We start from the raw sequence: 18138 nt of genomic DNA on the forward strand, positions 1-18138 counted from the left end.
AAGACTGACAGCAACATTTGCTGTACTGCCATTTCTGCATTTTCAGACCATTACGACAGACTAAAAGGATGACACAAAGATAGGCAGATGACAGGCAACCTCGGCCTGTGGACTGAGTCACAGCACTGGGACTCACAGCTCCAATGCCACTGCCCAAAGTGACATTCTCTCACTCACATTTTGCCTCTCTGCACTTGTTGCCTCTTACTTTTACAAGCTTTATAGCACATAAATAGACTCCTAATTCAGCAGTCCATCTGTCTCGTCAGCTGCTCTGCAGTCAGACGGGCAGATCTTGGTGCCTAGGCCCACGCAGCACTTACATGGCGGCATCGAGGCAGAAAGTGTTTACATACTGCGCAGAGGACAGAGTAAGTGACCCGGTGTGTCCCATAGATGTCTGTGCTCGTGTGTGCTTCTCCCCTTATCAGTGTGAAGTTAGTTTTGCGTCAGTGTTCATCTGTGCATTTTTGTTAACTGAGAACTTTTAAATATAGCATAATTTACAGATCGACAATGTGACTGGAGAGCCTGTCTGTCTGACCTGGTAATATTTTTCTGTTGCTGACGTCTTTAGTGTTAACTGAGCAACTGTTGTGATGTTTCTCAGATGACTTACCGTTATAAAGAGTACTACATCCCTATCTTCTCCTTTTCTCACTGGATATTTATGACTGAATGATCAAATGCTTTGAACTCTGACATAAGTGAACAACTACAGCTGATGACCATCTGACCACTGGTCAAATTTCAGCAAACATGGCTACTTTGAAAGCTCTCTTCACTTGCTTGACATTAACTCTATAAAGTAATCTTGGCTGTAAACCAAAAAGGGAAACTAAACAACCTGGTCTGACTTTCTTATCATTGTCAATCTCTCTGTGGAGTCTATATTGTCATAGTATTGGTGTTAAACATGTTTGATAAAAGGTACAGCTAGGACTTAAAAATCCCTTTAAAAAGCGCTGTGAGCCTGGACAGGTCATAGGTTTAAAAAAATTTATGCAGAAACACGACAGAGCAGTCAGTCAGACAGTGAACTCCTGCTGACTGCCCTCACAGCTGATTCAATAACAATAACCTAACTAACCTGTGCGAGGTTGATCATGGAGTTTAGTGGCTGGCGAGTACAGAAGTCAGATGCCAAGATGCAAGAAATACCTAACGCCACCACTAATGCACCGTCACCACTGCAAGGTTTGTGCTTACTTTGTGCTTTTCAATGCAAGGGATCATGCTGCTTTCTAGTAATGGATACAGAATGGGTGTGCCACTAGAATCCATCACAAGAGATGACTGATATGTGTTCTCCCTGTCCTACAGCCTCCCATTAACATGCAGGCATCTAGCTACTGGCTGGACAAGGACAGTCTCGTGGGCTGTCGGTTCCCATATTTTAAATTGGACCAACATGGCGGCTCAGCTTTCTCTTATACTGTGAAACTTGTTTACTGAATTAAATGAAAACATGAAAGGTATTTTTTTAAAAAGGTATGGAAGTAGCGAATCTCTCTTTACTTTAGACTGAAAGTGGCTAGCTTAAAAGTTTGGGGTTTTTACACAGGATGGTCAGTCATGATGTAACCCCTGATTTAAATAAAGTAGCCTTGATGTACAGTTGTAGTCTTGAGCACACAAAGAGTCACAAAGTGCCCAAACCATAGACTGAATATGAAGATGTACAATATGAAAGCTCCCATACAGTAAGGCCAAAATATCTTGATTGCACCCTGGTTTCAGTTTGTATCAGAGGTCACATGCTCTGCCCTTTCTGTTAGTGAGCAGGACATGAACCAAACTAAAACATATTTAGTACACATATACACATGAAAAATAGTTAAAGTACTTTTTTCATTTGTATATAAGAATGATAAAAGAATGCTTCTTTACCTAAACTTGTGATTTATTGTCATCAGTTTCAAACTATAAGTAAACTGTCCTGAGGTAAATATGAACCCGTGCAGTGGTTTCAACAATGTATTCCATAGTGATGGTGACCTCATAGGTGGGCGCTGCGAAAGTATCTTCAAAAACAAGATATGAAGGATCACATCTATGTTTTAAAATGTGAGAAGATGGTTCCCTTCACCAATAAAGAGAAAAAAGAAAACACAATCAATATCTCATTAAAAAAAAAAAAAATCATCCTCATCCTCCACCTCAAGACACCTCTCCTGAACTGAATCAGGGCTCTAATACAAGAAAACGTGGATAAACATCCTGATTTATTATAGCTATTGTCAGAGTTAGTTATTGTCAGCAGAGTAGACATGCAAACCTGAATGGAACAGCTGACAATGAGCAATAGTTGGTTATAAGCTAACATTATGGTGGCTAATGTTAGGCTTGAGTAGCCTAAAATTTGCAATTTCCCTCTGATAAACAGTTTGTTTACATTCTCACATCATACAAAAATCCAGTTAGCCAGCCTGTGTCTGTCCAACTAATCAGGGAGCTCCTTACATCAAACCCGCGTGGCTAATTTGCATTGCTTCGGGATTTCAGAAATGAGAAAGCTAATCCAATAGCTAATATAATAGCTAAACCGTGAGCTAACAGGAAAGATAAATGAAATAAGTAAATGGATTTTTAATCCATTTACTTATTTCTCTTTTTTATTTAGAGTTTAATTCTTTTTTCGTCAAATTCATTTTTGATTTGAAGTTTTTTGTTAATGGATTAATCATTCATTTTGAAATATAGATTTAGAAATAGTGTTTTTATTTTAAATTAGTGCTGTCAGCATTAATCTCGTTAAAATTATGTTAACACCATAACCGCATTAACACGGCAAATCTCCATTAGTGAGTTAGCGGGGATCGCCCCGTGCAAGGGGCTGCACGCCGTCAACGTGTTAGCGCGGTTAGCTCGTTAACGCGTTAGCGCCATGCAGCCCCACACACAGGGTGATCCGCGCTATCCTGCTAACGGAGATTTGCTGTGTTAATGCAGTTATGGTGTTAACATAATTTTAACGAGATTAATGCTGAAAGCACTATTTTAAATTAAATTATTAAATAATAAATTACTTTATTTTATTTATTCAAACATTACTAATTTAAATATGAATTCGTAAATGAATTTAAAAATGCATAATTTATTCTACAATTCAATATTCAAGCATACAGGGAGTGCAGAATTATTAGGCAAATGAGTATTTTGTCCACATCATCCTCTTCATGCATGTTGTCTTACTCCAAACTGTATAGGCTCGAAAGCCTACTACCAGTTAAGCATATTAGGTGATGTGCATCTTCTGTAATGAGAAGGGGTGTGGTCTAATGACATCAACACCCTATATCAGGTGTGCATAATTATTAGGCAACTTCCTTTCCTTTGGCAAAATGGGTCAAAAGAAGGACTTGACAGGCTCAGAAAAGTCAAAAATAGTGAGATATCTTGCAGAGGGATGCAGCAGTCTTAAAATTGCAAAGCTTCTGAAGCGTGATCATCGAACAATCAAGCGTTTCATTCAAAATAGTCAACAGGGTCGCAAGAAGCGTGTGGAAAAACCAAGGCGCAAAATAACTGCCCATGAACTGAGAAAAGTCAAGCGTGCAGCTGCCAAGATGCCACTTGCCACCAGTTTGGCCATATTTCAGAGCTGCAACATCACTGGAGTGCCCAAAAGCACAAGGTGTGCAATACTCAGAGACATGGCCAAGGTAAGAAAGGCTGAAAGACGACCACCACTGAACAAGACACACAAGCTGAAACGTCAAGACTGGGCCAAGAAATATCTCAAGACTGATTTTTCTAAGGTTTTATGGACTGATGAAATGAGAGTGAGTCTTGATGGGCCAGATGGATGGGCCCGTGGCTGGATTGGTAAAGGGCAGAGAGCTCCAGTCCGACTCAGGCGCCAGCAAGGTGGAGGTGGAGTACTGGTTTGGGCTGGTATCATCAAAGATGAGCTTGTGGGGCCTTTTCGGGTTGAGGATGGAGTCAAGCTCAACTCCCAGTCCTACTGCCAGTTTCTGGAAGACACCTTCTTCAAGCAGTGGTACAGGAAGAAGTCTGCATCCTTCAAGAAAAACATGATTTTCATGCAGGACAATGCTCCATCACACGCGTCCAAGTACTCCACAGCGTGGCTGGCAAGAAAGGGTATAAAAGAAGAAAAACTAATGACATGGCCTCCTTGTTCACCTGATCTGAACCCCATTGAGAACCTGTGGTCCATCATCAAATGTGAGATTTACAAGGAGGAAAACAGTACACCTCTCTGAACAGTGTCTGGGAGGCTGTGGTTGCTGCTGCATGCAATGTTGATGGTGAACAGATCAAAACACTGACAGAATCCATGGATGGCAGGCTTTTGAGTGTCCTTGCAAAGAAAGGTGGCTATATTGGTCGCTGATTTGTTTTTGTTTTGTTTTTGAATGTCAGAAATGTATATTTGTGAATGTGGAGATGTTATATTGGTTTCACTGGTAAAATAAATAATTGAAATGGGTATATATTTGTTTTTGTTAAGTTGCCTAATAATTATGCACAGTAATAGTCACCTGCACACACAGATATCCCCTAAAATAGCTAAAACTAAAACTAAAAACTACTTCCAAAAACATTCAGCTTTGATATTAATGAGTTTTTTGGGTTCATTGAGAACATGGTTGTTGTTCAATAATAAAATTATTCCTCAAAAATACAACTTGCCTAATAATTCTGCACTCCCTGTACAATTCTTTATTTGAATGTGTGTTGCTCTTGTGGTCCTCCATACACGATATCCTCACCTCAGTAACTCTGTCATCAGGCAGAAGTGAGCTCCACCAACTCATCACAACTTTTACAGTGTCCTCTAGAGTAACCACACATGGACACCTGGCATACTGATAACTGAGGTAAATACTGGATTGAAAGCCTACACTCACTACAGTGTCCAGAGTTGTTTGTCCGGTCTTTAAGTCTGACGTCATTCGCCATTTCCAGGTCCAAACTCCGCTTCAGGTCCCAAAATCAAATGAACACTGTGGCATTACTGAGAGTTACAAACTGTCTAAACTCTTTTATCTTTAATAAAATGATGAGTGTGCCTGCTCTACCAGGTGTAAAATTTAAGTTTAACATCCACGAAAACAGAATTTATTAAGTTTAACGGAATTCGAAGTTAGCAGAGAGTTGGCTCGCTAGTTTCAATCTAAAGATGATATAGCATGTTCTGACCGAGGGATTTCGAAAAAAATTAAAACGTATAGCTCTGCTATCACTTCCAACATAAATGAAGACAGAAAACTAAACAACAGTGACGTTTGTAGGGTTAATGAAGTTGGGCTAGCTGGTATATAATGATGCGCTACATGGTGGCTAGCTACACAGCTATGGATAGCATAACATAAACAGTGAAGCTGGAGGATGAACGCTAACTTTTTTCCACTCGATAAAAGTTAACATGAGGGTTCCCGATGGTTAGGGACAAAAGTAATCGCATGGCAGGATGCTGTAAACGGGCCAAACTTCAGTCAGGAGAACAACTGAGATAATCCATCCACAATATGAGGTTAGTCATTAATATACTGCTGCATGGGCTGAGCTGTAGTTACATCGGAAGGTTTCAAAAACTGAGCTTTAAAATGTGCTGCCGATGAATAGGGGTAATAAAAACCAAGAGAGAAAGTGATCAGAAAGTGATCACCGATTAGCTAGAACAAGATAGCATTAAAACATGTTAAAAACACAACAGCCTTAATAAACTCAGAGTAGTTTGGACCCAAAAGCAAGGTTCATACATCATCACTTAACAACCAGATGTTGTCCACTGCAGCTAGAATTATACACTTGAATTAGACAGGGTAAGAAAACATAACTCTGTTCACAGCAATCTGCAATGTACTGACATCTAGTGGTGAGATTTTACAAACTCAAACTTTAGAAACAAGCAGAAGCTAATGCTAATGTTAAAGCTAGGGAGCCAAACGCACAACCAGTTTAGGAAGTAGAAAAGTAACTAATTGGTAGCTATGAAGGAAGCTAGCTAATGAGCTACACACCATTAGAATGGTGTGTCCTCCAACCTGAAGCAGTGCAGTATATGTATATATTATTTGCTCTATTTGGTTAGGTTTAGGGATATGGCAGCTTTATTATGTTTGGAAACAGGTCAAGGTTTTGATTCAAATAATAACATATATGGCATCATGGTCACAATTATACAATTATCCTCAGCTTTGACCTCCTATATCTGTACATTTTGTTACCCTGTGTTACCTCTAATAATGTAACAGTATTACCCAACTTCTCACATCCATTCCCACTAGATGTGTGGGGTGAATATTACTGGGATGAGTATTATTTAAGACAACAACACAAGCATCCTACCCAATAAGCTTGTTCCTGCCCGAGACTGGTCTGGAGAACAGCCTCCCGTCTTGCTCTTGAAGGAAGTAAAGAGATGTTGACAAAGTTCTTCTGGTATGTCATTCTCCAAATAAGTCACCATGAAGAGCTGGAAGCCCTCATAGTCGATAGGCTGTGTGAGAAAGGAAAGGGCAAAGATGTTAACAGACTTACTGATGGACATGTATACACCAATACCACCACCCATGGACAGAAAAAAAAATGTGATGGGGTTTCCAGCTTTAGTTGATCTGGCCTGAAATGAGAGTCCACAGTCATGATTTGGAGTGCCATGCCAGTATTTTCTTAAACAGTTCAATGTAAATGTGGTATCAGCTGACCATCACATCTTTAAGCTTAGTAACGACTGAATGGATGTACTAGAAGCTGCATCCAGAAAAACACCTTTGAGCTTGGAGGCCCAATGGCTTTAAAAAGAATGTAAAGAAAGATATATATACACAAAAAATACACAGTAAAACATGTCATAGTCACATTGCTGAATACAGAAATGTTATGTTGTGTTATGTTAATGTACACACACACACACACACACACACACAGCTTCCCCTGATACAGCAATATGGTGGGTACATACTAGCACTGAACTCAACAGCCCCATGGCCTTTTCCCCTGGCTGTGTAACAGACCATCTGCAGCGGTAAGGGCGTGGTTATGTTATGTTAGTGGACAGAATGTGCATGCAGTCTGCCGACACAGACACCACACAGCATGCAGAGCCCACCGGGCTGAGGCTTACTTGGTTGAGAACGTCTTGCTTCTGTTTAACATTTGGAACAATAAAGAGGAAATGGGGAGAAAGGTAGGGAGGAAGGAGGAAGAGTGAGGGAGGAATGGGTAAAAGAAGAAAAGGAATTAGCTTGTTCGTGTGAATCTTCAGTGGAGATGGTAGTGATGCTTTCTGACTAGGACGACTTTGGCAACACTGGTGTACCATCAAGCAGGAAGTCAGGATGAAAAAATGATAAAAGGAGGTTTGGTCTACTGGAAAAGGTCGCGGCAACCATGGGCAGAGTTTGTGCGAGTGACAATGGCATTGAGAATCCCCCTTTTTTTTAGAAAAAAAATGTTGTAAAAATAACTATATAATCAGCTTTTGTACTACTCATAAAATGAAAACAATACATTTTTAAGTTTGAATTAACAGGTTTGTTAACAGGTAGTCTCATTGAGGTCAAGATCTATTTTTAAGAGAGACATGTATACAGAAAAAAAGACACCCAGATATGTAATAAAACAAATCATACATGATCACAAATAAAGAAAAAGTCTTTCAACTCTTTAAAATCTTTCAGTGGAATCAGATAGTCAAGTTTCATAGTTTTTGCAACTTTTAACTAACTAAGTAACAGCAAAGTATTTAAATCAAGATTTTCCAAGTTCAGTGTGAATGTGAGGTACAACTAATGTTAAGGGGTCCTGTGATCATATATGTTAAGTACTATGTTTAAATTCAGTCAAGGAGCAGAGGTAGGCAGGCAATCTTTGCAGTTGAGCCTTGTAAATAAACATCATGCAGTGCTCCTTGATTCACTAGGGCAGCCATTCCCAGGGATGGGAATTTCCATACCAGAAAATCCCATGGGGCACACCAAGCCTTAAATCTTCATTCTTATCAAAATACAGGAGAAAATGATGGATTTCCTTTAAAAAACCATAAACCAAACATCAGCCAATAGTGGCTAAGATAAGATAAAGTGACAGCCATCAGTGGCCACACTGTTGGCTGTCAGTTGCAAATGTTACCCACTCATATGCAAAGCGTTAAAGCCAATGTATGACCCACCTGCAGCTGGGACACAGACAATACAAGGGCTGTACAGTTAAGCCAGACTAATGATTAACATCACAAACTATCACCTCCTGTTGCTATTTTTAAATCAATTTTATATAAATACATTTACATACATGTGTACATACTTCTGAGTACTTTTACATTCCGTTATGTTATTACTGTGGCCCACCTGCAGTACCTTCGTGGCCCCAGCCTACACCTTGGAAATCACTCCAGTAGCAAGTACTAGCCCACCTTTCCATGTAAGGTGTAATGGTGACTAGGAAAAGAATCGCCTATTTATGCAGACAAAATTGTACAGTGATTTATTTCTATATAAAAACCCAATCTTTGGGTGTAATTTTCTTCTTTCTATAGATTTGCCAAATCAGATGAAGAGCCAGTGGCATATAAAGTAGTGTCTGCATAAAAATGCACATTACAGTTTTGGGTAACACTGATCACATTGTTTGCATACATGGTGAAAAGAAGAAGTCCAAAAAGATCTAGCTGTGTGTTTTTTTCTCATAAAATGCCGCGATCTGCTGAATTGAATGTTTTTGATGGATCTATCAAAAGTGCAGCACAATACTGATGATTAAGAGTTTCCATACTATTATTGCGTACACACACACACTGCAGGCATTGTTCTGCGACATGATCTAAAACCTGTCTACTATCACTGTAAAATGTTATACACTTTAATTGGCCATTATTTAGGGCTTTAAGACTAAACAGTTTTAAATAGGGTGGTAATTAGTTAAGTGACTAGGGTCATCACTTTTATCGAGTAGTAGAACCTGTGCAGCTTTCCATATTTAAAAAAAATGGCTGTAGAAAGTGTTAAATTACAAATAAGAGTTATAAGTCTAGCGATGAGATCAGCACTGAGGTGAAGGAGGGATGGATCACTGTAGGCGTCCCTATGATTTATCAAGTTAAAAGAGAATTTGTTTTCAGTTTTGTATATCTGGTGGACAACGTAAAGAATTAGAGATACTTTTGTACACAATCAGTGCTTATAAAACAAATTCCAAGTCAAACTGAAGTGATGATTTAAATCTTTTTTTTCCTTTTTTTGATATAGTTTTTAACTATATCAAGGATATAGTCAAAAACTGGGCAGAAAAGATAAAATGCTTGATTGTTTTCAAGAGTTTTCAGGATGCTGTCTATTGAATTTACAAGATTTTTTTTAAAGCAAAACCACTTGGTCTAGAACTTGGGCAAGGCATCTGAGGAAATGATCTGTTCATAACAGTTATTTTACTCATATATCCTGTACTGCTGAAAATCCCTATATTAGAAGGAAAAACTACCGTATTTCTTGGAGAGTTGTCAACTGCTTCTATTAGTTGAAACAATGTTGATCCGTGATGACGAGTGTCCATACCTGAAAGGCTCATCATTTTGTCGACCAAGCTTGGTGTCACAGGCTGGTTCTCTGAGTCTTATTTTGTAATTTTGAAGTTCTCATGTTAGTTTGGTGATTATAAGTTTGTGTGTTATTCTTATTTCGGGTTTAGTGGAGGTTTAGGTTAACGATTATTTATCATCTGTCTCCTTGGTTTCTGTGTTTCGTTCCTTGTCTAGACTGTCATGTGTTTTAGGTCTGTTAAGCTTGTGTTGTCATGTCTAAGTCTCCATGTTTCCTGTTTTATTTTGAAAAGGGTCTTGTGTTCTGTGTTCATGTGGTTAGTTTTACTCCCCCGTTTCATTATGTTTCATTCGAGTCAGCTGTGTCCTCATGTGTCTCCACTTCCCCTGGTCACCTCATGTGTGTATTTAAGTCCTCAGTCTTCGTGTGCTCAGCATCATGTCGTATGTGCATCTTCCCCTTGTCATAGAAATCATAGTCCAGTTCATAGTGTCTTAGTTGAATCATAGTTTCACAGTCTAGTTTGTTTTCTCGCTTTGATTTATGTTTCATGTTTATCAGCCGAAATCAAGGCTCACAATTTGTTAGTATTAATTCTGTCCCTTCGCCTGTGTCCGCACCTGGGTCCTCCATACACACTCCACTGTGACACTTGGCTCTAATCCAGCATAGGCGCTATCAGAAAACAGCAATTGAGACTGCTTTTAACATTTCAGAGCCCCTACGAGCCCATCCACTCACAGAAATGTGGTATGTTGCCAAAAGTTATCTATAAAGGTGCATGGGAGAATTAAGGTGTGCAAATTAAGGAGTCTGCACCTCAGAATGGAGAGAAAAAAGGTTTTATGAGAATCGTTTAGTTGGGACAGGGTTGGGATCTTGTGCTTTGCAATTTCACAATGGTCCTCAAACTTGTGCAGAGAGCAGACATTATGTTGTTTCAAACTGACACAAATTTTGTGTGAAGGATCATTACTGATGATGAGTTGGTTCTCCAGTGAAGCCTCAGCAGTTTTCCACAGTTTTCAGATGAGTCGATAGTTTCCAAGCCTGGATGCAGAATTTCAGGTAATGAACGAGGCCGGTAGCAAGCCTGTGTTTTTTGGTTTGTTTTTGTTTTTATAAACGTAGAAGGAGTTCTGCATGGCGAATTAGTCTCCAGGGTGAGACTGCCATTGCAGACTTCAATAATGCCCTGTAATCTCTTACAGAAGATATTAAGTGGAAACAATCTAAACTGCACATGGAATGGTGTGTGCCAGCACAAAATGCAATGAAAACACAGTAAATAAAACACACCTGCTCTGTTCACCAGATTTGCCTTCAGGCAACTTTATTCCCAAAACTGGAAATCAAAATGAAGGATCGCCATTTTGACACACATGAGGAGATCCAGCACTCCTCACAGAGGCACAAGTACAAAGGGTCCATAACAGGACTTCTGCATTGGGATCTAAAAATAGCAGCTGGACTCAAAACGTTTTGATAACCTCTTCTAAAGGCTCCCATCACTACCAAAAGTGTTTGTCATATTCGTTCTTAGTGGGTTGAGTTTAAGAGTTCCATTTCAATAATAATGATAAAAAAACAAAACAGCAAATACAAGTAAAACTAGCAAATATATTAAGGTTGTACAGAATTTAGTATATTCTAAAATAGTAGAAAGTACAGTTGATTCTTTTCACTTTGGAGAAAGATACACTTTTAAAATGCTTCTGTTCTGCAGGTTTGGAGCTGCTGTAACTGATGCCCATCGGAGAAGAACACACAGTGGTAAGGATCCTCCCTCAGCTCAACACTGCTAACCTAACCCTGAGAGCTCCCAAATCCTGCCAGGCATTATTCATATCACTCGCTTCTCCTTATTTGGCCAAACACACCGCAAGGCCATCGTGTAGCACAGCAGATTCAGACAAATATGCTCATGTGCACACATACCACAGAATGTACTTTATATGAAATCAGGACATACAAAAAGCTGCTTTTCATAGGTTGATACAGTGCTTTGAATCTAAGTACCCCCAGATGCATTTGCAAAAATTCTCATCCCTCTGGGAAACACTTTTTCCCGAGAGTAACTACAGGCTGTTCTCTGTGTGAGCGAGCTCAAGGCTGCTGATCTGTAAATATCTCCCAAAGGATGACACTTTTACATGCTCCATTTAATCTTCTTCTTTTTTTTTCTTTTAGCTCGTCTGTCAAATGCTTTGATTGACTTTCCTTATGCATCACTGTTCCATCCACAGCTATTATTTTTGATCAGCTGAGCACCTGAGCAGAGAACTGCTGGGCCAGGCATGAATGAAGAACTTGCCCCAGAACGAGGAGCGTGTGCTAAACAAGCAAATTCTAAGGTGTGCTTTTATAAGTTAACTGTTGTTTTAGGCGCTACTAGAAATTGCTAGAACAGCTAAAAACTCTTCATAAAGTAAAAAGAGAGCTGTGTTTGAGCCTACCCCAGATTGTTTCCTGCGTGTCATTCCATCACACTCTCTCTAACAGCTTTCCTGTCTACTCTCTCCACTGTGCTGTCAAATAAAGGCTTAAAATGCCAAAAATAGAATCTAAAAAAAGAATAGCGAGTGGTTCTTTGATTGGATACATTTGCTAGACCCTGATACTGCTGCTTAAGGATAAAGCAGTCACTTTAACAGAGGAAAAAGGAGCACCACAAAAGCAGGATTTGTTCATATCTACTTATAACAAATAATAGACTGCCTGCAATAAAAGTTTACCACCTGTATGAAGTGGAGAAAAGCCCCAGCTAGCTTCCTCGTGGAAGAAAAAAAACTGAGCCAATCAGCATCAATGCTGTCAACACTGGCAACTTTACAGCAGCCACAAATCCATCCATCCCTTCTATTTCCTTTACCAAATTCAGGGTCCCAGGTGCCAAAGTCCACCATGGACAGGTAGCCGGTTTGACGCAGAGCTGACAGACAGAGAGAGATACGGCAGGCAAAATAAGTACTGAACACATCACCAGTTTTTTAAGTAAATATATTTCCAAAGGTGCTATTGACATGAAATTCTCACCAGATGTCAGTAACAACCCATCCAATCCACACATGCAAAGAAATCAAACCATATATTTATTTATTAGTAGTTTAAATTCTTCTATAACTAATCTCATTATTATGTTTGCAACATTAAGGTTGCAAAGGCCTCGAGAGAGCTCATTGGTTGTACCCATCGTGAGATGTTTCTTGTGTGATACCTTGGTAATGAGACACATTTTTATAGGCCATGAGTTGGGACTAAGCCAGCTGATATTAATTAGCACTGCAAGATTTTTCTAATTAATTTCTAATTAATTTCTAATTGATAATGTATGGTGTCATGATTTCCATGCTTTTTTCACGTATTCAATACTTTTCCCTGTGTCATTTCTGATTATTACACATATGTTATGGACATCTGTGGTTTGATTTCTTTGCATGTGTGGATTGGATGGGTTGTTACCAAAATCTGGTGAGATGTCAAGCAGCTTTAGAAATATATTTCCTTAGAAAACTGGTGACGTGTTCAATACTCAGTACTTATTTTACTGGCTTTAGAACAGCGGTCCCCAACCTTGGCGCCACAGAGCGGTTTAATGTCAGACAATATTTTCACGGACCGGCCTTTAAGGTGTCGCGGATAAATACAACAAAATAAAATGATACGACCAAGACAAAAACTGTGGTATTTTGTTAATATAATAATAAACATGAATTCACTGTGTAACTGTGTAACTTTATTAGCAGCGTCCTCCAGAAATGCACCAACAACAGTAACATCCTCCTCTCTGCTTCTTAATGCTCTCTGGTCGCTATGGTAACGTGTAAATATTTCTTTCAAAATAAAACACTCCTACAACACGGGAAAAGACCCAGGGAAACCGAGTTAACAATAAAAACCCTAAAACCATAAATTTCACACTCGAGCCTTAACCCTTGCGGCCCTGTACCAAATGACAAGGACCGGTACCGGTCCGTGGCCCGGGGGTTGGAGACCGCTGCTGTAGAAGAACATTCACACCTACAGCCAATTTAGAGTCACCTATGAACACACACAGAGACACAGGGAAAACATTCTGTGAACACTCTGTAAGTCACAAATATTAGATATATTTTTCTAAAACATAGTGAAAACAAGCAGCAATGACTGGTTCCTAAAAATAAAGATAACACTTTCTACAAGCTGTCAACATCAACTAAGCCCAGCTGGAAGTGACCCAGTCTGTCTGGGCTTGATCAGCCAGCACATCCAAATCACATCAACCTGACAATCATGAAGTGCACACCCAACTTCAACATTTTAAGCACATAAATAATTTGCATGTCTCAAAACCAGCTCTCTAAACATTTGCACTGTTTCATTGAAACCTTGGCCAACAAACAAAGTGCATAGAAAAATGAGAGCAAAGGCAAAAGACATCACTACCAAACTGTCATGACAGATGCTTATATAGAGGCTTCGCCCGTTGTTAAAAGAAATCTGTGGGTGTGATGTTCAGTCTTTGTTTCTCAGTCACTCATCAGTCACTGAGAATTATAGGGCGATATTTATTTGTTTGCTAAATTGGAGAAAACCCAACAACACCGAGAGCTCCATGTGTCAGTCATTTTTCATTATTATTATTATCATTGAAAAAATTCAGGACCACACTTTGGCTAAAAATAAAAGCTCAATAAAAACAATGAGTGAGTGGGAAGTAAGAGAGGTCTACTTCCTGAGTGGATTCCACAACAGCTAGCATGATGCAGCGATGACTCATTGGGGGTTATGTGCACACGCACAGACACACATGCACAAGCGCACACACACTGATGGATGGCAGATGCAGGGCTAGAGTCGTCACAGTGGCGCCAGGTGACAACGGGGTCTCGGAAAGCCCACGTGAACATTAAGTCTGGTTCTGTGGCGCCAAATGTCCAGCCAGGCTGTTAGTTGTGTCATCGCAAATACTGAGGAGAATCGTACAGCCAAGTGGAGGTGATAATGAACAGAGGAGTAAGAAAGAAAAATGAGGTTCTCATATGAGAGTATAAAGGTGACAGGGAGAGGCTGAACATCACATGAAAACATAGACTCACTGAACATCAGTTGATTACCTTCACCAGTCCACTCCGACGTATAAAATTAGCCCTAAGCCATATGAAATGTTCAACCATGACTCTAACCTAAATAGCTGTCTGATGCATAAGAATAGGAGATAACGAACAACAATAAAAACTAACCCTTTGACATAACTTTTGTTAAGATTTAGTTCAGCATACAGGCACAAAAATAATTCTTTAACTAAATACACTGGATCTCTAATTGTGCTTTTTTATGATTAGAGGCTTTTTTTAAAAACAAAAGACCAAAAAAGACCATCGTACAAAAATAAACAGAATGTCAGGGACATAGTGACTCATCCTGTTCACAGTTTATCACAACGCAAAAACGACAACTGTGAAATTGAGTACAATTTGGGTGAAGACTCGTTTAGGTGAACGTTGTGCACATATCCCAAAAGGTTGATTCTGTTGGGAGAGACGTTTCGTCACCCCGGCATCCTCCCGTTTCTGAATTTGTGACTTTAAAACTACTCAACTACTCCTGTCTCAATTGCTTTGAACATGAGAAGGCATTGTCACTTTTCAGAGTGGCTTAAGAAATGAACTACTGGTTCTCATAAGTTGTCTCATGTGCAATTTTTATAAAGGAACAATTAGCATACCACATAAAACATATGCCATGTGTCGTGTAAACACATTGTAATATTTTAATGTGCCATTTTAAAACTTTAAATAACACTTCAAATGTTATTTCTACAATATGTAGAAATACCATTTCTGACATTAGTCTGAAGTCTGTAAGGTTTTAATAGTTCGCCTAAAAAATCAAACTGTTATAACCACGTATGTAAAAGTACATTTATTCTTAACACACTTTTTGTGTATAGATGTGAGACGTGTTGTGACATGCAGAGGGTTGGTGTGACAGGACATACAGAGGCCACGGGTTTGTATGACAGAGGAGGATGCTGGGGATAAGGTGAGAGGGAGGCAGATGATCTGCTGTGGTGACTCCTAAGGGACCAGCCAAAGGAAGATTTGATACTTTATGACTGGAAATCAGTTAACTTGTGATGTATGTGTACAAATTCTGATGTTAGTGGATGTACTATCTCCAAATATATACAGATTGGCTGATTATGACATTCTAGCATTGATAAATTAAAGCCTAAATGTTATTCCTTTGTATAGTTACAGTTTATTATTCAAGACAGCTCATGGCCCGGTGATGTGCAGCTGAAATACAAAAACCTGTGACCTGTTATCGTCTTCTGTGCATATCAGGTAAACGAGTTATAAAACATGTATTCTGGATTCTTTAGTACCTATAAACATTTTCTTATGGAGCTTCCTTCTGTTGTTCATATGTTGAACCATCGGTCTATGTGCTTCCATCACTTATGATTACAGTACAGCATCATTAAAGTACAAGTCATGATTCAGTAGCCTGTAGAACACCTTTGCATGACTTTTTTTGTATGACTTTATCAGTCCAGAATGGGAATTCTGGCCCGTTCTACCACAGCACTTAAGTCAGATTGAGGTCTGGACTTTGGCTGTTTGTTTTTAAGCTTCAATTCTTTTCCTTTTCAATCGTTCTGCTGTTGATTTCTGGTGTGTTTGCATAACCCAGTTTCAGCCAAGCTTTAGTTGTGGGACAGATGGCTTTACACTAGATTTTAGAATACGTTGGTACACAGAGGATTCATCATTAACTTAATAACTGCAAAGTGACCAGGTTCTGTGGCTGCAAAACAAACCCAAATCATCACCCCTCCATCACCGTGATTGACAGCTGGTGTGAGGTGTTTACACTGTGCTTGGTTTTTGCCAAACATGGTGCTGTGCATTATGTCTAATATAAACTGTTCCAAAAGTCTTGTGCTTTGCTTAGATGCTGTTCTTTTTAGAGAGAATTCACTAAAAAGAACATGCCCATCTAAACAAGCCACACATGTTCCGTCTTTTATCGAACTGCTCTGCAACTTTAATGTTTAACACTTAACTTTACCCGTCATAGTATGGATTCACAGAACACCGGTACATGTATTCCGTTACTCCCCAACACTGTTGCTGGGTAATAACTCAGTGAACAAAGAAATGTGACTTAATCCTAAGAAATATAGTAGTGCTGTTCAAAGCTCAGATGACGATATAAAAATGTTTCCACCAAAGGCCACAGACACAGGAGTCTGACTACAATACAGCTGGGAGCTGATCTGCTGACATCAGGTGGCAAAGTTAGTGATGAAATTCTGGCTGTGTTTAAACACAGAGATAATCATCCTAAATTTGGGACTGACTAAGCATTTCGAAGACTCATAGTACCCTGAGTTAGAGGAACTTAACAAGCACCTGAATAATGAGGCTGATTCTGTTTTTGTTAGAGTGTGCAGGAAAGAGTCAGAATATCAATCAGAAAGAGACAAAAAGAGATCAAAGCGCAAGAAGAATAATGGAGCAGGGAATTGTGCTGCAGACACACCTGCTCTGGATTGTATTTGGAAAGGACTCCTCCGCCATGAAACTCCTCCAGCACATCCTTCAGCTTCTTTGTGGAGTCTGAAGAGGCAAGAGAAAAACTGAGTTAACACTCCACACAGAGCAATGAATTTTACTTTGACTCACATACATCGTAACCACAATGGGGATACAAAAAAGAAATAAACATGATACAACTCATAAATAAATTCCCAGATAAACACTCTCATCTGTAAGAAGGCGCTCTGGATCAGTTGAGCTGGTGAGTCAGCCTGTTAAAAGGGAAAAGGGACATTTCGTATTTCTCACTTTTTGATGCAAATCCTTTACACACACACACAAAATGCCTCTGTGCAGAATGCTGACCCCATCCCACGGCCATCTGTCAAACAATTACAAAGAGCAAATGTACACGTGTGCATGAAAACCAGAGGACCACCATCACCGCAACACTTACACATCTGCTCCAGGCCTGGCTTCACTGGTAATCTTAGAGGTATGGAAGTATGGAAGTGTTTCCTATATCTGCCTTTATTAGAGTGACACAAAGAGACAAATGCAGAGAATGAGGATACAGTCTCAGGTAACGTGAGACGTGGGTTAAAATACCCGATCTGGTGAGGAGACACAAATCCCTTTGGGGCCGAATCACAAAAGGCACAAGGGGTAAAATCTTGCCAAATTAAAATATCTGGAGCTTTTGATAACGAGGGAGCAGCCAAAAATATCTTTTTGATACACTATATTGTCAGTATTCACTCACCCATTCAAATCATTGTATTCAGCTGTTCCAATCACTTTCATGGCCACAGGTGTATAAAATCAAGTACCTAGGCATGCAGACTCTTCTACAAATATTTGTGAAAGAATGGGTCGCTCTCAGGAGCTCAGTGAATTCCAGTGTGGTACCGTGATGGATGCCACCTGTGCAATAAGTCCACGCACGAAATTTCCTCGCTACATTTTTTCTCTAAGGCAGCCAAGGTCAAAAACCCTGCTGGAGCACAGACGCAGCGAGAAAAAAGGAGGGCTTGGAGGGAGGCTGGGAACCTGAATTTTTTTGTGTGTGTAGACGGCTTCATTAGCCCACTGTGCTACTT

General features: G+C 39.6%; 1 protein-coding gene across 1 annotated transcript in view; it reads right to left on the reverse strand.

Moving 5' to 3' along the window:
- Positions 1–18138, reverse strand: part of LOC116326808 (diacylglycerol kinase beta) — a 141794-nt gene that overhangs the window by 94534 nt on the left and 29122 nt on the right. Inside the window, exons 3-4 of the mRNA XM_039600255.1 lie at positions 17043–17119; positions 6322–6472 (exon numbers count right to left, since the gene is read on the reverse strand). Coding sequence (XP_039456189.1) covers positions 6322–6472; positions 17043–17119 — 228 coding nt within the window. The remainder of the gene's footprint in view (positions 1–6321; positions 6473–17042; positions 17120–18138) is intronic.

This window comes from Oreochromis aureus, linkage group 16 (assembly GCF_013358895.1).
Source record: "Oreochromis aureus strain Israel breed Guangdong linkage group 16, ZZ_aureus, whole genome shotgun sequence".
Classification (NCBI taxonomy): Eukaryota; Metazoa; Chordata; class Actinopteri; order Cichliformes; family Cichlidae; genus Oreochromis; species Oreochromis aureus.